Source organism: Dama dama, chromosome 13 (genome assembly GCF_033118175.1).
Source record: "Dama dama isolate Ldn47 chromosome 13, ASM3311817v1, whole genome shotgun sequence".
Taxonomy (NCBI): Eukaryota; Metazoa; Chordata; class Mammalia; order Artiodactyla; family Cervidae; genus Dama; species Dama dama.
The window spans coordinates 53,845,554-53,870,310 of NC_083693.1; the positions used below are offsets into that span (position 1 = coordinate 53,845,554).

The 24,757-nt window shown below is 35.0% G+C and overlaps 1 protein-coding gene across 4 annotated transcripts in view; it reads right to left on the minus strand.

Annotated features, from left to right (window-relative positions):
- RALGAPA1 (Ral GTPase activating protein catalytic subunit alpha 1) overlaps positions 1-24,757 on the minus strand; it is a 204,245-nt gene that overhangs the window by 137,641 nt on the left and 41,847 nt on the right. For 3 of the 4 annotated variants that reach the window (XM_061159178.1, XM_061159181.1, XM_061159179.1), the window contains exons 5-11: positions 23,050-23,093; positions 20,925-21,102; positions 18,947-19,062; positions 14,248-14,386; positions 13,013-13,221; positions 10,979-11,218; positions 1,439-1,636 (exon numbers count right to left, since the gene is read on the minus strand). In XM_061159178.1, the coding sequence (XP_061015161.1) occupies positions 1,439-1,636; positions 10,979-11,218; positions 13,013-13,221; positions 14,248-14,386; positions 18,947-19,062; positions 20,925-21,102; positions 23,050-23,093 (1,124 nt within the window). Of the gene's footprint in view, positions 1-1,438; positions 1,637-10,321; positions 10,375-10,978; positions 11,219-13,012; positions 13,222-14,247; positions 14,387-18,946; positions 19,063-20,924; positions 21,103-23,049; positions 23,094-24,757 lie in introns of those variants that run through there. The other variant, XM_061159180.1, reaches the window with a different exon arrangement.

Here is a 24,757-nt window from a genome sequence, read left to right on the forward strand (position 1 = left end):
TTTTGCACAACAAAGGAAACTATAAGTAAGGTGAAAAGACAGCCCTCAGATTGGGAGAAAATAATAGCAAATGAAGAAACAGACAAAGGATTAATCTCAAAAATATACAAGCAACTCCTGAAGCTCAATTCCAGGAAAATAAATGACCCAATCAAAAAATGGGCCAAAGAACTAAACAGACATTTCTCCAAAGAAGACATACAGATGGCTAACAAACACATGAAAAGATGCTCAACATCACTCATTATTAGAGAAATGCAAATCAAAACCACAATGAGGTACCATTACACGCCAGTCAGGATGGCTGCTATCCAAAAGTCTACAAGCAATAAATGCTGGAGAGGGTGTGGAGAAAAGGGAACCCTCTTACACTGTTGGTGGGAATGCAAACTAGTACAGCCACTATGGAAAACAGTGTGGAGATTCCTTAAAAAACTGGAAATAGAACTGCCATATGACCCAGCAATCCCACTTCTGGGCATACACACTGAGGAAACCAGATCTGAAAGAGACACGTGCACCCCAATGTTCATCGCAGCACTGTTTTATAATAGCCAGGACATGGAAACAACCTAGATGCCCATCAGCAGATGAATGGATAAGGAAGCTGTGGTACATATACACCATGGAATATTACTCAGCCATTAAAAAGAATTCATTTGAACCAGTCCTAATGAGATGGATGAAGCTGGAGCCCCTTATACAGAGTGAAGTAAGCCAGAAAGATAAAGAACATTACAGCATACTGGCACATGTATATGGAATTTAGAAAGGTGATAACGATAACCCTATATGCAGAACAGAAAAAGAGACACAGAAATACAGAACAGACTTTTGAACTTTGTGGGAGAATGTGAGGGTGGGATATTTCAAAAGAACAGCATGTATACTATCTATGGTGAAACAGATCACCAGCCCAGGTGGGATGCACGAGACAAGTGCTCCGGCCTGGTGCACTGGGAAGACCCAGAGGAATCGGGTGGAGAGGGAGGTGGGAGGGGGGATCGGGATTGGGAATACATGTAAATCCATGGCTGATTCATATCAATGTATGACAAAACCCACTGGAAAAAAAAAATAAAAATAAAAAAAAGAAAATAAATAAAAGTTACTGCATGAAAAAAAAAAAAGAACAACACTGGGTGTAGGGCACCAACCCTTCGAGCAGTTAAACATCTGCATGTAACTTATAGTTGGCTCTCAATAGCCACAGTTTCTCCATTATCAACAGATTTAACCAACTATGGATTATGTGGTACTGTAATATTTACTATTGAAATAGATCCTCATCTAAATGGACCCACAGTTTAAACTCATGTTGTTCAAGGATCAACTGTATACTGAAAAGTATCTTTACCTTCCCGTCTATCCCACATCACCACATTTCTGTGAAAATCTTCTGTTAAACTTATATTAAAATATGTAAGTCTTATTTTACCTCTTCTCTTTTTTCTCCTTCTTCCATTGAAATATCATGGTCTGTGACATTGTCAATGCATGGAAGGTCTGAAGAAGAGATCACAATTTCTTCAGGCTCTTGCATGAACAAAGGTTTTTCCTCTTGCTGGATCCATTCCTGATATACTTTCACCACTTTTCTCATAGCTGCTGCTTCACAAATTGGTAATAAAAATGCCTAGTGAAAAAAAGAATATAATAACACCTTTTACTTTGCAGCAAACTACTAAAATATACATTTCTATCTTAATAAAATGTGAGATATAAATGATTCTTAAAGAGCTGCTGCTGCTAAGTCACTTCAGTCGTGTCTGACCCTATGCAACCCCACAGACGGCAGCCCACCAGGCTCCCCCGTCCCTGGGATTCTCAAGGCAAGAACACTGGAATGGGTTGCCATTTCCTTCTCCAATGTGTGAAAGTGAAAAGTGAAAGTGAAGTCGCTCAGTCGGGTCCGACTCATTGCGACCCCATGGACTGCAGCCTACCAGGCTCCTCTGTCCATGGGATTTTCCAGGCAAGAGTACTGGAGTGGGGTGCCACTGCCTTCTCCATCTTAAAGAGCTAAAGTTAAACAATTCATTGTCAGAAAAAACCTTTTGTTTCCAAATAATCTGTAAATACATTAAGACAAATACTTTTGGTAGGTAGACATGGATTTCCAGTCCTAGGAGCAAAGGTTTGTTTCAATAGTGATATTTCAGAATGAACATATTCCCTGTAACTGTGTTCCTATAAGTTTAATGTAAATACAACTTTTCATAATAAATCACATTTTTGTAGATTAAAATAAATTTTGATAAAAAGATTTTTATTTAAAAAATGACTCCAAAAAGCAATAAAAACACTATGTAACAAGGCAACTTAGCTTTTCACAACATATTGTTTAAAAAGGTAAGAGTTTTCTTCTGTCATTTTACACACTTAAAATTTTACAAGCTAAATAACATGGCAAAAATATTTAGAAAGTTTAAAGGAGTACCTTACAGTTATCCTTTCCTTTCAGTAGTAATCTTAAGTTGGAAAATAACATTTTCCTCAACACAAAAACATCATCACAAGAAAAAAAAAAGCTTTTTTATACAATTCATACTTACAAAAATAAAGAAAGAAAAACACTCAGTCTCACTACTCAAAGTCCTTCCCTTATAATATTTGTGTTTATGTGTTAACATTTTCATTGTATTTTTTTAACAAATAAAATTGGTATTCAACTTACTTGTTTTTGTATGTTTCATAATGATTATCTATGAATTTCAACTGTAAAAATCACAAAACCTTTACCTAAAACCTGATACTTTCTATTCTAGAATTATCTATGAATATTTAATAACAATCATGGGGTCAAAAGACTACTTTATCTGACTGAAACTAGCCAAGAAAATAATGATGAAAAGCTCATGTGTAATATTAATAGGGTATTTCACGTTGTTTGGTAATCCTTTTATTTATTGCTATTATTGATTCCCTAGAAAACTGCATTACTTGCTACTTTCCTCCACTGAACAAACCCATTCCCAAATTCTCATGTTCTGACAGTTTAATGGTCAATGGCATAATTTTGATCATCACTGCCTGCTCTAAGACTATTTTACAACTGAAGCAACACTTCAGAGCTCCTTAAAAATATTAAAAGAAAAAAAAAAGCTCAATCTCTAAAAGTTCTATTCTCAAATACTGAAAAATTTACTTAAAAATTAGCATGAAAAGTCTCTGTATTTTCTGCTCATTTTGTTTTGAACCTAAAGAGAGAAGTCACTTAGTCGTGTCTTTGTGACCCCATGGACTGTATGTAGCCTACCAGGCTCCTCCATCCACGGGATTTTGCAGGCAAGAATACTGGAGTGGGTTGCCATTTCCTTCTCCAGGAGATCTTCCTGACCCAGGGATTGAACCCGGGTCTCCCAAACTGTAGGCAGACGCTTTACTGTCTGAGCCACCAGGGAAGTCAAATCCACATAGTGGCACCATAATCTTTCTACAAAGAAGTACCACTCACAATCAAATACAAGTATTAATTGATAATAAGGGAGTCTGTCATTATAGGCAAGAATATGTCAATCAATACTCAGCAAATTTTCTCTCTACAGGTAGACCTACGAGGTCATCTCCACTTTCATGATTCTATGACCATAAAACTACATCAGAACCAGAAAATTACATGGAGAAAGAATCAAAACAACAAGAGATAAAAAAAATAAGTAAAATATTTAATGGTATCAGCTTAAGGCAAACTGGTACATAGTTTTCTAATAACTGGCTTCAGCAACGGGATCTGATTTACTGCTAGCTAAGCCTCTCTTCTTTGGTGAAAAAACACTAATAAAACATGTTAGTCTCTGATTACTTTTTTAATGGGCTTCCATTATTAACCAACCCAGATTGTGACAGACACATTCTTTGAAATTTAATTAAATACAGTGAGCATTTAGCAGACCTGTTAATTTTTTGTCTCCTTAGAGACAAAGAGGTTAGAGACAAAAAGATTAGAGACAAACCTCCTTAGAGACAAAGAGGTTCACATTTTGTTTCAGAATACTTAATCTAATGTATGTTAACACAAATAATTCCTTTTCCAAATTAAAAGAAGAGTAGAATTATTTACTTTTTTGTAAATCTCTTTAATGTTTAGCTTAATAGAAGACAGTTGGATTCTCTTATCCACTTGCTTCCGCATTAAATCTGATATAGTATCATATGTCAGGTATCCTGGGGAAAATTTCACTGTACACTGTACACTTTCCCCACTGTACACTGGGGAAAATTTCACTGCAACAGTGAAAAAGGTTTTGACCTTATGAACCTCAAAATGTTCTGGGGATGTCTCAGGAGCCCCAGATTATACTTTGCCACTCACTGCCTTCGGAAAATTTTTTTTTACATATATATGTATATTTATATATTTTAAAATTACATACATATAAATAAATCTGTGGTGCTTTTAAAGGTTAAACTCTGTGTTTTATTTACCTCACATCAAAGTACCTGTGGCTCCTCACTGTAGCCTCCAAGTACTAACAACATACAGCACAAAGAATGGGTTTATTCATAAAATAGAGTGTTGATGTCTGGTGTGTTATTATGCCCATTCTATACTGAACTGAAGGGATATGGAGAATAATTTTATCATTTCAAATAATCTGGGCATTTACGCTTTGCAGTTGTACCTTTCTTTTAAAGACACATAAAATTATAGATACCCTCATCTGAGACAGAATTCACAATCATTAAAGTGGTATTAAAAAAAATTATTACCTATATAACAAATTATCTCAAGACTTGGCTTCTAGAAATACATGTTAGCCCACAGCTAGCACTAACAAAGTGCCCAGCACTCAACAGTTACTTAGCTTCTTGATTAATTCATCAAATTTGATAGCTCACCAAAATTCACTAAACAAATTCACCAAAATTTATTCGGTGCCTAACTCACTGCCAGGCACTACAGCTACAATGATGAATGACTAAGATAAGTATTTATGGGGGGTAAAAAGAAAGATCAAAATTAAACATTAAAAAATTTCTAAAACTCAGGAGAGATACTATGAAGGAGAGTATAGTTTTCAAAAACATCATTAAAAAGAGGTCCTTACTGAGCATGTGTGTGTATGTGCACATGCGTATACCTGCTTCGTGGGTGGGCAAGTGAATGGGTGAGGGTGGTCATGGAAGACTTTTCTGGTGTACTCACATTTAAGCTATGATCTTAAAGGTTGAGTAGCCAGGTAAGAAGAGGAGGTGGGAAGGAAAGAGAGGAAAGCTGAAGACAGGGAACCAGTTTAGTGTAATGGCTATGAGGATGAAATTATTTGAAAGATGAAAAGACATTTCTACTAAACTTACCTACAGAGGGACTTGGGCTCTAGCTGGGACTGCTAAGGGCAAAATCATCATATGCTCATATACCTAATAATTAATTAAATATTTCTGTCTATACCACAATATGAAACATATGAGCCTTCAAATTAAGAAATAAATTATTACACAGATTCTCCATTGTGCAAACTTATCATCAGTATTAAGCAAGTAAAAATAGCTTTTCTACTACAATCTAATCTTAGAAATTGATTCCTTTCAAAACATTAATGATTCATTGAAGTCACCATCCTAAAATCTATTTTTCTTTACGTTTTGCCTTAAAAACCACTTTTAAAAAGCAGCTGTTACAATAAAAATAACATCTCAGAGAACTTCAGTTCCTGGAAGTATTTTAAGAAAGATACCCTAGAATCTACTCACACTGAACACCTGAAAGTTGTCACATAAAAAGTATAATATACCTTTTAAATGAATGGCTCAGCTTGTAAGGATATTCTGAGTCTAGAACAAAATGAAAGTGTTGATCTAGAGGGACAAGTGAGCAATGCAGCACGTGGGTGCTGCCCTGGACAGCCTTCAGAGCTCTGCATTAATGCCCTCTGTGTGGGCCTGAGAGACCATACAAACGTAAAACCAATCAAGGGTACATCCTCAAAACAACGGTGAGCTAGGACAGGAAGAAAAAACTTGACTCCAGAGAAGAGTCAGTAAGGAAACTTGTCTGCTGACTTCAAGTAAGGAATACCAGTCTTCCCTGGAAACTCATATTCATAGGCTGGCTATCACCTAACTTTTGAGTGCTGCAAAGTGAGAAAAATCATAAGCAAAGAATTGTAATGTAAAGTAAACCAAGGTTGACAGGACTCCTGAATACCTGAGAGAAGCAAGTGCAAATCTTCTCTGGAGGAACACAAGCTTCAACCCAGGTTTTAAAGTAATTTTTGTAAGATTCCAAAGAAATGCAAGCTCTTAACATAAAAATCCAAACAAATGAGGGTGAATAAACAAACAACAAACAAGGCCAGAACAGCAAAAACCTAAGTTACCAGAACTACCAGAATAAGGAATATGAATATTTTAATACATTTTAATATTAAGAAAGTGAAAATATGAATAAGCCACTGTAAAAAAAGCACTACACAGATATTTTAAAACAACCAAATATTAACTTCTAGAAATTAAAATATAAATAGTATCATTAAAAACCCAATAAGGGGAATTCTATTTCTAAGAGTGTGATAACTAGGTAACCAATCGTACAACTGAAAAAAAAAAATGTTATACAGTTTTAAAAAAAAACTTTTATCTTCTTAAATGCACTGATGAGCCAAGACGTAGGGAGAAATATTTGAAAATAAAAACCTACATGAGGTCCAAACTCAAGAGAGGTTTTAGGTATAGCAATAAAGTGGTTTCATTTTGAATGGAACCAATTACTCTGGTTTTTATGGATCTAAAGGGGCAAGGAAGAAAGAATGATAGGAAACCTCCAAACAAAGTTGGAGTTCCAAAGGAATATATATCATCAGCGAAATGCCAGGCTGGATGAAGCATAAGCTGGAATCAAGATTGCTGGGAGAAATATCAATAACCTCAGATATGCAGATGACACTACCCTTATGGTAGAAAGTAAAGGGGACCTGTAAGAGTCTCTTGATGAAAGTGAAAGAGGAGAGTGAAAAAGCTGACTTAAAACTCAACATTCAAAAAATAAAGATCACGGCTTCCAGTCCCATAACTTAAAACTACCCCATAAAAGTCTGCAAGGAAAAGTGCCTGTACATAGAGGCAAAGTAGCTAACAGACATCTCCTCAGACACTGTAACCAAATCCTAGCCATAATACAGGTTTACACTTGTACATTCATATTATCTGGCTGGCTTAAACTTTAGGAATTCAGTTTAATGTGAAGAGTTTCCTTGCATCTATACGAAGTAAATGCATCCCCTTTCTGGAACAATCAACCTTTAACAAACCAAATCAAGAAACAGTTGTTAAGTAGTAAAAGCTCAGAATAAAAATTCTGATCACAAAATATTTCAAGAGAATATATAGCACCATGAGGAAGAGCATTCAGAAACAAAATATGGCAGACTCAGACCTATAAAGACTTCAGGGATATCAGGAGGATCAATCAATCAACAGAAAATATAATAAAAAATTTTCATATCAATACATAAAAAGTAAGGTATGAACTAGACACCTAAAACTGACCAAACAGACTGGCCAACTTCCAGAAACAGTTGTAATTAGAAAGAAAGTAATCAGAATGTAGCATGGAGAGACAAAGAGGCTGAAAATATATATGTGAGATTAGTAGATGTAGAAAGCGGGAAGGTTTAACATATATCTTGAAATGCCAAAAAAAAAAAAAAGGACAGAGCCAATATATAAAGACAGAACGGCTGGAAATTTTCCACCAGAATTGTCAAATTATACTAATCCATAAATACAGTATCCACAAAGTATCCCCTGAAGAATAAAAGGAAATCTAGACCTGAACAGTGAAAAATGAAAGTGAAAGTCACTCAGTGGTGTCCGGCTCTTTGCGACCTCATGGACTATAGTCCATGGAATTCTTCAGGCTAGAATACTGGAGGGGGTAGCCTTTCCCTTCTCCAGGAGCTCTTCTCAACCAAGGGATCAAACCCAGGTCTCCCACATTGCAGGTGGATTCTTTACCAACTGAGCTACAGAGGAAGCCCGAGAATACTGGAGTTGGTAAGCCTATCCATTCTCCAGTGGATCTTCCTGATTCAGGAATCGAACTGGAGTCTCCTGCATTGCAGGTGATTCTTTACCAACTGAGCTATCAGGGAAGTCTCAAATATGCCACAGTAAAATATAAAATGCCAAATAGTTAAAAAAAAAAAAAAGGTATTAAAAGCCAGACAACTGACCTATAAAGCATCAAGAGTTCAACTGCTGATTGACATGTGAACAGTAACCCAGAAAAGTGGGAAAGTATCTGAAATGTACTGGGTGAAAATAACTGTCAATCTAGAATTTCATATCCAGTAGAAAAAATATGTGGGCAAAATAAAGGTATTCTCAGAGCAAAAATTTATAAGTGTTTGACATCCACTAAAGTAAATTCTAAATGATGAACTTCAAGCAGAGGAAAGTAATTCTAAATGAAAGATCTGAAAAGGAAGAAATCATAATCAAAAGGAGTGATGAATAAAACTAACTGTAAATCAACTGAACACACAGATAATAATGATACTGGAGTTAAATATATAAACATGCAAAACAGAACTGAATTATTTGTTAATAACAATAAATTATTTGGGGAGAAATTAGAATAATAGGATTCTGTTAACCTTGTATTGATTAGGAAGAGGGTAAAAAAATAATAACTTTATACTTGGAAAGTGAAGTATGTATGTTAAAATTTAGATAGTAATCACTAAAGGACAAGGAAAAGAAAAAACTCTCAAACCAAGTGATAGGAAGGAGGATACAGAATGAAAAAACATCAATTAAATAAAAGCAAAAAATAAGAGGAATATAAAAAAATACAGATATAAGAAAAATAAAAAGAACAAAATAAGATCATATCAGTAATTATAATAAATATTTCAGTTAAAAGACAAAGATTTTTTAAAATCCAACCATATTTATAAGAGACATATAAAATGTAATAAAAAGGACTGAAAATTAAAGAATTTTAAAAAATACATGAGGATAATTCTAATAAAAAGTGGTATTAATGTACTAAAAGTAGACAGACTACTATAGGTAGACTTTAAGCAAATTAAATTTTCTTTTTTTAATACAGATAATTTCTGCAGATTAAAAGGTCCATAAACAAAAAGTTTAACTCACCAAGAAGATATAAATATGTATGTACTTAATTACAAAGCTTCAAAATATACAAAGGAAAATTTACAGAACTACAAAGAAAAAAATAAGCAAATCACCATCAAAACAAAAGATTTTACCACATCTTCTCAATAACTATGAGGCCAAGCTGACCAAAAATTTTAGGTAAGAATACAGAAAAGTTCACCAACACAATAAAATAAGCTTGATTTAATAAACTTTAAAAATCATGAACTTCATAGAAAAGAATACATTCTCTTCAAACACAGGACATTTATGAGGACGGCCTACATACTGATTACACAAATTATATCCTCTGACCAAAAAGAATCACATTAGAAATCTGTGAGAAAAAAGAAAACTAGAAAAATCTTATTTGTTTGGCAGATGGACACCTAAATAACTCAGGTCAAAGAAGGTATTAACACGAAAATTAGAAAACACTTAGAAGTGAATAATACACATACAAAGTTTGTAGACTGTAGCTAAAATAGCATTAAGAGGTAAATTAACAGTCTCAAAAATGCTTATATGAAAAAATGAGGCTAATTAAATTAGCTAGCAGAAGAACCATCAAATAAAATCAAGAAAAGCAGAAAGAAATAACAAGTAGCAAAATTAATAAATGAGAAAATGAACATAAAACACAGAGGATCAACAAGGCCAAAAGTTCACTCTTTCCAAAGACTAATAAAACTGACAAATCTCTGGTAAGAATCATTAAGAAAAAACAAACAAGGAACAAATAATAACAGGAATGACAAGAAAAAACATGAATATAAATGCTCCAGGGATTTAAAAAGATTATAAGAGAATGCATTTAAAAACAAACGTAATGAACAAATTCGTACAAAAACAAACATACTCAAACCGACTCAAGAACCAGAAAACCTTTATAGTTCTATAAGCTTTAAATTTTCCCATAAGCAAAGAATTCCACTCATAGTTGTCAAATATCTTTCCCTTTGCACTTGTCATATATCCTGTCAACCCAAACCCTAAAGCTGGCAACTCACTGCCAAAGCTGGACAAAATGTTACAGCTCTTTTGTTTACCTCAGACTGACAAAACTAATGCTGCCTCATGCTTTCTTTTACATATCAACAAACATGTAGGAGATGAAAATCTGCTTTGCCTGGAGAGCTCCCTGGCATGTGAAGACAGTGTAGCACAGATTAAAGAGCACTAACAGAATTTTAGTCCAGGATCTACCACTTACTTGCTGTGAGACTTGAATGATCCCCTTCAGCTACAAAACTCAATGATGTTTACCTGTAAAAGTTAAGTACCTTTGCTATTAAGAGCAAATGATTAGTTTTCAAAAGGTTTATTTTCCCATAAAATTTCTATGTAACTGAAAATGTGCACTTAGGAATCTCTAACTATCTTCATGTGAAATAGCTTTTATTCTTTTCCCTTCCCTCTTCTTTATTTTATTCCCCAAACAATATATGCCTTAAGCAAATTTAATTTCAGAATGCCTTAGAAGACAAAACCAAGCCTCCATGCGGAGGATAAAGACACTCTGTATTCATAAAACACTTTTTATTAATTTTAGAGTGAAAGATAAATAATTTTACTCTAACTTATTAAAAAATTATAGGAAGAAAACTTTCAAATCATAAAGTGAGTAACTAAGAAAATTATTCTGGTAACAGAAGAAATATTGGGGAGATAATTATTAAACCAAAGTTATTATAAACTAAAAAAATAACTGAAAATATTCGAGGATTAGATGTAGTAAGTTTTAAAAACTAAATATGAACTTTAAAAAAATTTTTCATGAAGAATAACTTCTAAATAGCTAAAAGTCAGTATATTCAATATTAAAGGCAAAGTTTGTATTACAAATTAAAAATATTGAGAGATATTTTACCTGACGAAATATCTCTGTGACAAAGTTAACGTTACTTCTTTTAGAAGAAAAAACTCTGCGAACTATTTCAATGTCTGTGAGATGCTCTTCATCAATACTACAGAGACTAGAAGAGCTAGGTTCTCGTTCCGTGAGAGTGCTTGTGTTGGAATGAGACTGTTCAGGTTCTGCACTTCTATCTGCTTTATCAGCATTATCATTTTTGTTTTCTTCTCTGGATACCAAACTAGCAGCTGCTCTCTAAAATAAAAACAAAAGGGGGAGAATATCACAATCATTTAACTCAATATTTTGTCTTCCAAAAGCAAATACTGACAAAATCCAAAGCATTCCGTAAGTAACTTATAGCATTGTTTAAAATCTAGGAATAGAGTTTCATTTAGAATCCATGCTAAATAATTAAATGGCAATGAAATAACTCAATATCTAAGTGACATAGTGATACTCATTAAACATCTATTCAATTAAGTTTTTCAATGTGTTTGCAGCACAAACAAGTTACGAATTAGACTGGGTAAAAGAATAATGCCAGTGGAGTCACCTTGATCTTCAGTAACAAATACCTTAAAACTGGACTATTGCTTGTCTTAAATGTGTAAAGTCATCTCTATTTTACCATAAACAGAGTTTATGCAAGCAAAACTTCTTAAAAAAAGCAAAGGAACAGAAAAAAAAATATGACAGAAAAAGTAGAAATGAAGCTAATAGAAAATATATATTAGAAAACTCTACATTCTAATAATTTAACAATTTTCACCATAACTGAAGATGATGGCTAAACTTAGGGCAAAAGTGAAAGTCTTAAGGCAGTGATAAATTACTGCCACAGTATGAGAGGTAGCACTATATAGTGGAATGATAATATACTTTCTGGTATGTTATTCAATTTTTGGTCTCAATTCTATCATCTATAAAATAGAAGGGTTTTAAGTATGTAAATGATCTCAAATGCACCTTCCCAACTAAAAAAAAAATAATTTGATTTTTAGTTTATTGAATTCTGGGATCAGCAAGCATAGTTCTGCTTGAGAGTGTCTACATTCAAAAATTCTTTGTAGAGAACCTAGAACAATGTTTTGGGGAAAACACATCACATAATCTGCTACAGACAAATAAAAGGCTAGAGGGAATATAAGTCAAATTTTCTGAATGTTAATGAACATCCTTTATACCTCCACTTAACTTTCAAAGTACTTAAAGAGGTTGTATAAAAAGCACACATACATAAAATATTTTTAAAACTAAATGAGGAAATCTGAGAAAAGGAAAATAAAAATAAATTGAAAATCACTGCAATAAAGACAATTTCAGGAAAAAAAAATGCACATTGAGAGGAGGGGCAAGTGAAAAAAGTGGGTAATGGTTTATTTAAAAATAACAGAATTTTAAATATTAGCCCTTCCGCTACATAGCTGTGTAACTTTACATCACATTTCTAGAGTCAGTGTTCCTGAAAAGAGGGGACATGACATGGTGATAGGACTTTAAAACAGTACTCTATGAATGGGATTTCCCTGGTGGTTCAGTGGTTGAGAATCTGTCTTCCAACGCAGGGAATGTGAGTTTGACCCTTGGTTGGGTAACTAAGATTCCACATGCTACAGAGCAACTACTGAGCTCGTGTGCTACAAGACTCAACGCAATCAAAGTAAGTAACTAAATATTTTAAAAATAAATAAAAAATAAATAGCACTATGAAGGTCATTTAATTGCAAGTTGTTTCCAATTGCAATAATTTGCACAATTTAGAATATTTTTAGTACTATACAATTAACATGAAATAAATAAGCTGAGACTTGTATATGACTGAAAATTATCTTCTATACCTTACAAGTTTACAAACTGCATTTTTCATTAAGAAAATTATTGTTTCTATAGTACTTAAAAAAATCTGGATTTACAAAATACATTTATAAAAAGAATGTAGTGTTATTATTTGTTTTCAATGTGCTCTACACCTAAGGAACTGAAATCAGTGGACAAATCCCTAAACCCATTTTTAACTTTAACAAGTTTGCTCTGTGTGTGTATTACCTGAATATTTTTTGGCAAGACTTCACCTTCCATCCCAGGAATATGAGGTCCTGTATGCGGCTTTGGCTCCAGCCAGAATGAAACCAGCCAACGAATGACAATAACACGAGCCTTAATGAAAGGCTCCTTTGTACAATAGATTGCCTCATTGGTTTCAGCATCCTTCTTTATCATGACATAATGTGGCTTTGGTCTCATCTGTGGGATATCTACGCAGAATGAAACAAAAACCAGAATAAGAAAGGAATTATGCTTAGATAAATCTATGTTTTTAAATATTTCAGAAAACATTGTGATAATATCCTGATTTAAGAAATAGCATACATACATTTTAAAATAATTTGCTAGATATTAGCATGGAATCTAGAAGACTGAACCATATACACCTGATATATGGAAATGTGCAAAAATATCACTAAAAAAATCATTAAAAATTCTAAGAAACTTCCAGAGCCATTTAAAATTAATGAGAGCTCACTTCAATTAACTAAGTCTGAGACACATATTTTGATATCATACAAAGTATGAGAATTTTCACAGAAAAATTATTTTTAAAGCAAATACTGTTTTCAATGGTAAAGGTCTGCTACTCTAATTTAAGTCATTTCTACCAGCCTTAATGACTGTGCCTAAGCTTGTGAGTTGTCAAAACTTGGCAGAGTTTAAATCAGAAACATCTTTGTGCAAAAAAGACATTTCCACATACAGGCTGTCAATGCCTTCTATACATGGCAGTGGTCTACTTCTAACCCAGGATTTGACCTTGAGGTTACAGCTTCAAAGTTCCGAAAGACATTTTGGCACAGTCACTAAATACTGGACAAGATATGATCAAAATATATGACAATGTAATTATTCATACAGAGTTTGAAAAAGACATACAAAACCAAACCTTCGAGGGACCTTTAAAAAGTTTTACAATAGTTTAAAGATGATACCAAACATTAGAATTAAGTTTAATTTGTGATCATAAATACTCCTGGTAGGCTAACTTCTCCAAGAGGTGATACCCAGAAATAAGTTTTTGATAAATCTCTTTACTCAGAATGAAAATTCTCCACTAATAAAATTGCACTTTCAGTATGAAATTCAGTATGAATCATGGTACACTATCTCCAATTAATCAATACAAATTAAATATGGCAAGTTTTCTGCAGGTAATAAATGCTAAATTCATACAGATCAATGTTTTACTCTTATGTATAATATTTTAGAAAATTACAAAGATTACTTACCAAGTACAGGATGATATAAACTATTCTCCTTACAGATGTTGGGGAAAATATAAGGCAAATAATATTTCTTAAAATGTGAAAACAAAAATGAAAATCCTCTTTCTTGGTTTTCTTTGTTCTTCCATTCTAAACTTTTTACCTAAAGATAAACAAAAAATTAGAATTATTCCAAGAGGAAAAAAAAATACTAGCTGTTAAAAACAAGCTTATAAGAGGCTACCTAAGCAATAAACTAAACTTAGACTACAAAGATAAGAGGCTAAATCTGTGTATATGCGTATGTTTATGTAAACAGAAAAACTTGTGCCATGCAAATACATTATACAGTTGACCCCTGAACAATATGGGGTTTGAAGTGCTGATCCTCTGTGCACTTAAAAATCCATTTGTAACATTGTAGTCAGCCCTCCATATTCATAGATTCAAGCATCAGTGGCTTGTGCAGTAGTGTAGCTCATATTTATTGAAAAATATCTGTGTATAAGGGGACCTATATTGTTCAAAGGTCAATGATATATGTTATTTTTCAAAAATCTTATAATGTGCTCTAGAAAACTGTCAAAGTTGACTTAAAACTCGGCTCTACTACTGACAAAGATTATAGTGATCTTTCCTCTTTCTCCCTTCCTGAATAATTCAGCCTAAAAGTCAAACAAAACAGGCCTATGTGAGAGGAAAGAGAGGAAGGTATGAAACAGTGCCAGTCAAGTGCGGGCAATGAGAGCCTGACCGCAGGAGGCATCCATGAAGGGAGTGTAACAGAGGCAGCAGTTCAGTGGGGCCTCAAGAGTCTTACAGGGGTGAGGAAAGTACCCATGAAGTGTAGAGGGGAGTAAGTCAGAAGGAGCAGAGTTGTGAAATATAGGGTGTGAAAACTCCAGAAGGCTGAGGAAGATATCTAAGTAGGGGGATAATAAAAGCCCGGAGTAGACCACAGCAAGATACTACTGTACATTAACTTTAGAATGACTAAAACTACAGACTGACCATATCAACTGATGGTGAGGATACAAAGCAACCGTATTATAGTCTCATACATTGCTAGTGGAATATAAAAAGGTACAACCATTTGGAAAAAAGTCAATATATACGTACCATACAATCTAGCCATTCCACTACTAGGTATTTACCCAAGGGAAAAGAAAGTCTGTATTCACACAAAGACTTATTTACCAATAATCATAGTAGTTTTATCTGTAATAGCCCAAAACTAGAAACAATTCACCGTACCATCAGTAGATGACTGGATAAAAGATCATAGCATATCCATACACTGAAAAGTTACTCAGCAATAAAAAGAACCAAACTGTAGATACATACAATAATAATATTTTTTAAATTATTATGCTGGGGGGAAAAAAAAAAGCCAGACCAAAAATAAAAGAAAAAAAGAGGTACAATATGATTCCATTTATATGAAAATACAGAAGATGCAAACTACAGTGAGAGTAAATCAGATCAACAGTTGCCTGGGGAACAAGATGATGAAGGGTGGCAGGCAGGTACAGATGGGTGGATTACCATGGGATCTGAGAACATTGAGGGGTGATAGATACATTATCTTGACTGTTGTGATGGTCTCATGGGTATTTACATGTAGTAAAATTCATTAAAATGAACATTACCAGTTTACCTTACATAAAAGGTATCTTAATAAACCAGTAAAACAATTTTAAAAATTTACATGAAGTACAACAGACTTTTTTGGTAATACTGACAGTAACGGTAACTACTCACTACAAAACACATACTATATCATAGTTGGTTATTCTAAGTACTATACACTAATTACTTAAGCCCCAAACACCAAAATGAGATATGTATTATTGTTTTGTCTCTACTGTGGGCACAAAGAGGTTAAATAATTTACCAAAAGTCACACTATCAGTAAGATGCAGAGTAGGATTCAAACCCTGGCCATCCCGCTCAGGGTGCAAATTAACTTCATAATGTTTGTTTCTGAGACACAGGGAATTTTTGTGTTCAGAACAATTAAATGTGTATATGCTAAAAGTGTTTTCATCAATCAGGATATGCACATTTCATATATAGAGACAAACAGGTTATCTTACATAATACATGCACCTAGAAAATTTAAAAGTACAAGTAGGTTTAAGTACAAATTACATCCCTCCACCCTCTACGGGCATCCTCAGTCCACCTCCTCAATTGCTGCCTCTAGTCAGGTTGATCCCTAAATCAAACGATTTTTCATTTAAAGTACCATAGCTGCTAACTATAAATGAAAGACTAGAAAGTAAACACAACTGGCTCACATAAGGTATATACACATAAAGTTCAGTTCTGTTCAGATCAGTCGCTCAGTCGTGTCTTGACTATTTGCAACCCCGTGGACAGCAGCACGCCAGGCCTCCCTCCCCATCGCCAACTCCCGGTACTCAAACTCGGGTCCATCGAGTCAGTGATGCCATCCAACCATCTCATCCCTCTGTCGTACCCTTCTCCTCCCACCTTCAATCTTTCCCAGCATCAGGGTCTTTTCAAATGAGTCAGCTCTTTGCATCAGGTGGCCAAAGGATTGGAGTTTCAGCTTCAACATCAGTCCTTCCAATGAACACTCAGGACTGATCTCCTTTAGGATGGACTGGTTGGATCTCCTTGCTGTCTAAGGGACTCTCAAGAGTCTTCTCCAACACCACAGCTCAAAAGCATCAATTCTTCTGTGCTCAGCTTTCATTACAGTGCAACTCTCACATCCATACATGACTACTGGAAAAACCATACGCTTGACTAGACAGACCTTTGTTGACAAAGTAATGTATGTGCTTTTTAACATGCCATCTAGGTTGGTCATAACTTTCCTTCCAAGGAGTGTCTAAATTTTAATTTCATGGCTGCAGTCACCATCTGCAATGATTTTGGAGCCCCCCAAAATTAAGTCTCTCACTGTTTCCACTGTTTCCCCATCTATTTGCTGAGAAGTGATGGGACTGGATGTCATGAAATTAGTTTTCTGAATGCTCAGTTTTAAGCCAGCTTTTTCACTCTCCTCTTTCACTTTCATCAAGAGGCTCTTTGGTTCTTCACTTTCTGCCATAACGGTGGTCATCTGCGTATCTGAGGTTATTGATATTTCTCCCGGCAATCTTGATTCCAGCTTGTGCTTCATCCAATCCAGCGTTTCTCATGATGTACTCTGCATATAAGTTAAATGAGCAGGGGTACAATACACAGCCCTGACGTACCCCTTTCCCGATTTGGAACCAGTCTGTTGTTCCATGTCCAGTTCTAACTGTTGCTTCTTGACCTGCATACAGATTTCTCAGGAGGCAGGTCGGGTAGTCTGGTATACCCATCTCTTGAATTTTCCACAGTTTGTGGTGATCCACACAGTCAAAGGCTTTGGCGTAGCCATAAAAGCAGAAGTATATGTTTTTCTGGAACTCTCTTGCTTTTTTGATGATCCATTGGATGTTGGCAATTTGATCTCTGGTTCCTCTGCCTTTTCTAAATCCAGCTTGAACATCTGGAGGTTCACCGTTCACATACTGTTGAAGCCTGGCTTGGAGAATTTTGAGCATTACTTTCACAGTGTGTGAGGTGAGTGCAACTGTGCAGTAGTTTGAGCATTCTTTGGCATTGCCTTTCTTTGGGATTGGAATAAAAACTGACCTTTTCCAGTCCTGTGGCCACTGCAGAGTTTTCCAAATTTGCTGGCAATATAGAGTGCAGCACTTTCACAGCATCATCTTTCAGGATTTGAAATAGCTCAACTGGAATTCCATCACCTCCACTAGCTTTGTTCACAGTGATGCTTCCTAAGGCCCCCTTGACTTCGCATTCCAGGATGTCTGACTCTAGGTGAGTGATCACACCATTATGATTATCTGGGTCATGAAGATCTTTTTTGTATAGTTCTGTCGATGCTTGCCACCTCTTCTTAATATCTTCTGCTTCTGTTAAGCCCATACCATTTCTGTCCTTTATTGTGCCCATCTCTGCATGAAATGTTCCCTCGGTATCTCTAATTTTCTTGAAGAGACCTCTAGTCTTCCCCATTCTATTGCTTTCCTCTATTTCTTTGCATTGATCACTGAGGAAGGCTTTCTTATCTCTCCTTGCTATTCTTTGGAACTCTGCATTCAAATGGGAATATCTTTCCTTTTCTCCTTCACCTTCACTTCTCTTCTTTTCATAGCTGTTTGTAAGGCCTCCTCAGACAACCATTTTGCCTTTTTGCATTTCTTTTTCTTAGGGATGGTCTTGATCCCTGCCTCTTGTACAATGCCACGAACCTCTTTCCATAGTTCTTTGGGCACTCTATCAAATCTACTCCCTTGCATCTATTTGTCACTTCCACTGTATAGTCATAAGGGATTAGATTTAGGTCATTCCTGAATGGTCTAGCAGTTTCCCTACTTTCTTCAATTTAAGTCTGATTTTGGCAATAAGGAGTTCATGATCTGAGTCACAGTCAGCTCCTAGTCTTGTTTTTGCTGACTGTATAAAGAGTCCACTATAAAAATTTCTCTCTCCAGCTCCCTAAGAGGTTCATAATCCCTCTAGTGATTTTATTTCAGGAAGGGCATATTAACATCTATTTTCAGAAGTAAAAATTTGTTACTCCTCCTTTAGGAAAATAGGCAAGTATCTACTATGACAGAATAACTGGATGGAGTTGAAAATGAACTACCCACAGGATAGTAAGGAGGGTGATATAAAAGAAGATTACACATACCTGAATTACTATATATTTTAAAAGTGCTTCAAGAAAATAGCTTGTAAGATCTTCTTGTCCTTTATCTCCTGATTGTGGGGGGACAAGTGGAGTGATTTCCTCTATAGTGACTTGAGCTATCCAAGACAAAAGTTTAATATAACCACAAATTTAAGAATATGATAACATGACCCAAATAAAATTTAACTACAAAATGGATAAGCATAGAATAAGCAAAGCTTGGGAACATTCTAATGACTGAAACTTGAAATAAATCTAAGGTCATATTGACAGCCCATCACAACAACCATCAACTTTAATAATCAACTGCTTCATGAACCCCTGATCAAGGAAATGTGACACAGGGATGGACAGATATTCAGGGATTAAAAGTGAATAACGTTGGCCTGAAGAAGAACTGCTCATGATGTCTTCAAATTCAGGTTAAGAGAGTACACTACAAAATTCCATGAATATTATAAAAACATTAATAATAATATGCTTATTCATCAATTAAAGAACAATTTGATTACCCTGGTAGCATCTTTATTCAAAGGATGAAATACTATTAATATTTCCCTTCCAGAAAGAAAGAAAAGTTAGCATTTTAGTTCCTTATTTATAGAAGTCCACTTGTAAAAAAAAGAAGAAACCTGCACATTTTAAAACTTTTCAGATATTCAAAAACATTGATTATAACAAAAGCAATTCAAGAAAATCAACCCACAACTAGCTAAATTCTCTTAAATATTTCCCAGGCAACACAATCAGTACACCTGTTTTAGCATAAGCAGGTTCCTAAACCTATTTATGAGTAAATAGCAGGCAAGAAATTAAGCCTGAAGATGTATTTTTTTTTTTTTTACAGTTCTCTTTGCACCAAGTAAAACATACTTGCACTTCAGTGTACATCAAAATTACCTAAAGATACAAGCTGAAGGATACAAGCTGATACATGACTATTCAAAATTAAATGTAAAAATGGCCTATATTAAACAATAACAGGGGTCTTACAGACCGTGGTGAGAAAGCCTCTCCCACAGCTAGCTAATTCCTAGAGAGAGAAAACTATTGGCCTGGAAGTTTGCCTTCCAAATACAAACTAAATATCCAGAGCCCGTATCTCTACCACTTCCTCTGTTGGGCTCTTACACTCAGGGCTACTAGTCCCTAACCTAATAACTCCTAGGACTAGGTACCAAATAACCAGAGACAACCTCTATGCCCCAGAGCCTGCTATTAATAAAATTATCCGAACTAACCAGTCTGAGACATGCTCACCCTACTTCACACATTTCTGACTGAGCTCTTGCCCAAGATATCCACCCCTGTCCTTCAAGCCCCATTCCCGACTGACCCTGGTGTTTCCTGTCTTACCACCCTCCTTGGTGTGGCACACACCCTTCTCCTGGGAACTATGAGTAACAAGCTATCTTTTAACAGCAATCATCTCCTGATCTGTTGGCCTCATTATACTTGGATGCTTTAAAAGTTTTATTTATTTACCTTTTTTATTAAAGTATAATTGACATATTATACTAGCTTCAGGTGTACAACATGATTCAACATTTGCACGCAGTATAAAATAATCACTCCAGTAGGTATTTACTGTCACCAAAATTACAAAAAATTTTTTTCTTGTGGTAAGAACTATAATATTTAGTTTCTTAGCAACTTTCAAATTCACAATAGTTGTCATCAACTACAGTTCCCCATGTTGTCCATTACATCCTGATGACTTATTTTATTTACTTTCTGACTAGAAGACTGTAACTCTAGATCCCCTTCACCAATTTTGCCCACCCTCAAACCCCTCCCCCCACTCTGCTCAAATGCCCCTGGCAACCACTAATCCTTTCTCTAGGAGTTTTGTTTTATAAATCCTACATTTAAAAATATGGCATTGGGTTAACCAGTTAAAAATGTACGGACATTTAAAAATATACATTAACAAACTACACAAAATTTTTAAAATAATGATGGAAAAGATGAATCTTACTTTCTTGAAGGTTGAGTGGAGGATTAATCAGATTATCTAAAGTTCGAGGTCCATACTCAGACTGTGGTGCTGAAAATCCAGGGATTAAGCATGAAAACATCCAAAGCTGTTCTCTGCTACAGTTATTCTGAAGAGCTTGCAACCATAACAAGAAAAGCCGAACACCTTCCCGCCTAATCTAAAATGAAATGAAATGGAAAACAGTAGTTTTATTTAAAATGGAAATATTTTCTTCCTTCCATGCCAAAATTCTCTGGAAGATGGTCATAGACTGATACTCTGCAAAGGAGAGGAAGAAAGGCAGGCAGGCAGAAGAGGGAGACAGAATGCTGGCCATGACAATTTACTGACCCCCTTAGCACTTATAAATCTGAATTTATGGATTCCGAACAAATAAACTTGGTCTCTAACTACTTAAAGCTATCAGGTAATTTTTATGCTATAACTTTCACTTATAAAAAGTCAAAATCATTTCCTTCTTGTTTACTTCCATTCTTTCCAACACTGCCACTCTAACCCAAGAAGAAAGGAGAGAGGGCAATGACCACTCCTTGCTATAACTATTAACTGCTAAAAGGAGGAATGGTCATGGGGATCCGGATTCACTGCTAACTCACTGCTCTTGTCCTTTAAAGGCTTATCAGCCTGAAATTATCTCATTTATTTAATTTGCTTCTAAAGGGTAAATGTGGCCTATTACTGTATTTTTAAGCAAATAGAACAATGCCCAATACACAGAAAATAGATATTTAAACTGAAGAATGCTCTTTCAGGAAGACAAAAGTAGAAAACAAAGGAAACGCCAAATCTTCCAGCGAAACACAAAGTTCTTCACTAACCTAACCTCACTGATAGCTTCGGATATTACTCTACCACAGCTTTGCAGACAACTGAGCTTCCCAGGTGGTGCTAGTGGTAAAGAACCCACTTGCCAATGCAGGAGATGTAACAGATGCAGGTTCAATCCCTGGGTTGGAAAAATCCCCTGGAGAAGGGTATGGCAACCCACTCCAGTATTCTTGCCTGGAGAATCCTGGCGGGCTACAGTCCACAGGGTAGCACAGAGTTGGACACGACTGAAGCGACTTAGCACGCATGCATGCTTTGTAAAGAGCCACTGCCAAAGCTAGGCATCTGTTGCCACCCTCTCAGTTCAGTTAGAAACAGGACAAAGCTGTAGGCTGGCTTATCCCGTTATACTGTAAACCCAAGTCTTGACACCAAAAGTACCTACAATGAGACTTTTACCTAACTTACAGCAAGATGCTTTTGGACTGAGAAGCTTTTCTAAACAGCACAATGGGATAATGAAAAAGAAGGAAAAAAAGAAACAAACCATTTTTAACAGGTGTACTACTTCCCTCTGCATCTCATGACAGCTATGGTAAAATGAAGAATTATTTGTTGAATAGCTTAATAATTTGTATCTTCTGGGGACCACAGGGCAAACTGGAGTTGTCCTTCAGTATCTATGAGGTATTGCTTCCAGGACCTCCCCTACCATGGATACCAAAATCAGCATATGCTCAAGTCCGATGTATAAAATGGTATGGATGTAGAACCCATGGACATCAAGAGTTGACTGTGTTTCTGCCAAATGAGTCAAATGCAGTGGTAAAACTACAAGAGTTTTTCAATAGCATGGTCAACCTCACGCATACTGACCATGCTGCTATTTTTTAAGTGATTTCACTTCAATCAAAGGAACTGAAGATTATTCAAATTTATTTAGGAAAACACTGATGCAGGCAAGTAGAGCAGTTGACTATATGTTTTACTCAGTTTTTAAAAAAAAACCCACAGAAATGGGACTTCCCTGGTGGCTCAGGGGTAAAGAAACCACCTGCCAATGCAGGACACATGGGTTCAATTCCTGTCCAGAAAGATCCCACATGCCACACAGCAACTAAGCCTGTGCGCCACCACTACCGAGCCTGTGCTCTATAGCCTAGGAGCCACAACCAGAAAAGCCACCGCAATGAGAAGCCCGGACACAACGAGAGAGTAGCCCTCGCTTGCCACAACTAGAGAAAAGCCTGTGTAGCAATGAAGACCCAGCACAGCTGAAGATAATTAATTCAAAAAAAATTTTTTAATATAAAAAAGAAATATAATTACATTATACCTTCAAGGAGTTTCCTGTGTGTAGTAGTTTCTTTAAAATCAATCCTGAAAAGAAAACATGATTTTAAACATTCATATCTTATTCATTTCTAAATGTCAAGAGTTATTGGTAGACTTGAAAACACTTTAAAAACAAGTCCTTGGCCACCTCCAAATTATTCTTGGTGACCTTAACATCCCTCTGGCCATAGTCTTGGGATAGAGGGCATATAAAAAAGTCACCATTTTAACACATGGTTTACTGGAATTAAACATGATTTATCCTATTAAAACAAACAATTAAACCAAAATTGCATTTAAGGGCAACAATCTATATATTTTACTTAGACTGAGAATATAAATAAAAACTTTCACCATCACTAATACAAATAAAAACCACTGTAGAAAATTATATAGTTAATCAAATAAACGCCTGAAACTCAACAAACGTTTCCCCTGTACTACTTTTTCTTTTCAAACTACTCAGAACCATCTATAATAGTCCTTTTTCTTGTGATTATACAATATTTCAAACCTATAATGAAATAATATTCACAAACAACCAGAAGTCCACCATTCAGTTTGAACAAATCTAAACAGTCTCATGTTTCCTATAATTTCAAATTTTCATTTATTTATGTTATCTATAATGTTTTATATAAACAGAAGCCTCCTGTGAACTCATCCTGAATCATTTTCCTCCTTCCTTCCCCAGAGGAAATCTTATCCAGATTTTGTTTTTAATTATCTCCAAAAATATTTTGTGTTATTACTACTTATTTATAAATCCATAAAATATTTAGAAATTGTTTCTATGTTTAAAATTTATACCAGTAACAAAATTTCCTCTACAGCTATTTGTTCTAATCTTGCATCTTTATTTCTTTCTATTAACAAGATTACATATTTTTATATGAAATATATATATAAAATGATTAAGACTGTGACTCTATTGCTTAAGTTTTATTTATCATACAAAAATAAGCTTTACTATTTCAACAAATTGTGTTGATTTATTTGCAATTCCCCTCCTAGTGTCTGAGCAAATTCATTTTCTTAGATCAATTCTATGTAAAGCCTAGGTCTTAATCAGCTCTCCTAAAAAATCACTACAATGCATTTAGCATGTATAATCACCAACTGAACCCTGGAACAGAAAAAGAACTTAAGTGGAAAACTAATCAAATCTGATGAGCGTTTTTAATCATGCATGGGCAGTAAATTCTGTCAGATGCTTTTTCTTCTACTAGCATGATCACAGTCAGCATTACAGGTGGTTTTGCTATTTATTCTATTAAAACCGTATTTTTCACACAATGCTTTTCAAATGTTAAACCAACCCTGCATCCCTGAGATAAATCCCAATTGGTTACCATTTATACACAGTCTTTTCATCATACTACTAAATTTAGTTTGCTAATAAATTAGTAAAGATTTTTGCCTCTGTGTTTATGATGGATATTGAACACTACTGTGTTATTCTGTGAGGTCTTTAATCTGGCTTTATTATCAAGATAATAATAGACATGTACATAGACTGGGAACAGTTCCTTTATTTTCTCAGAGTTTGTGACCAATTGATATTACATCTTTTTAAGATATTTGGAGTTAAGCTTTCCTGTGTGAGAAGATTTGTAATTATTACTTTAAGTGCCCCAGAGATTAAAAAATTACAGAAATTAGATGGTATATTTGAAATGAATTAGTAGATTGTTTTTAAAGTATTCAAC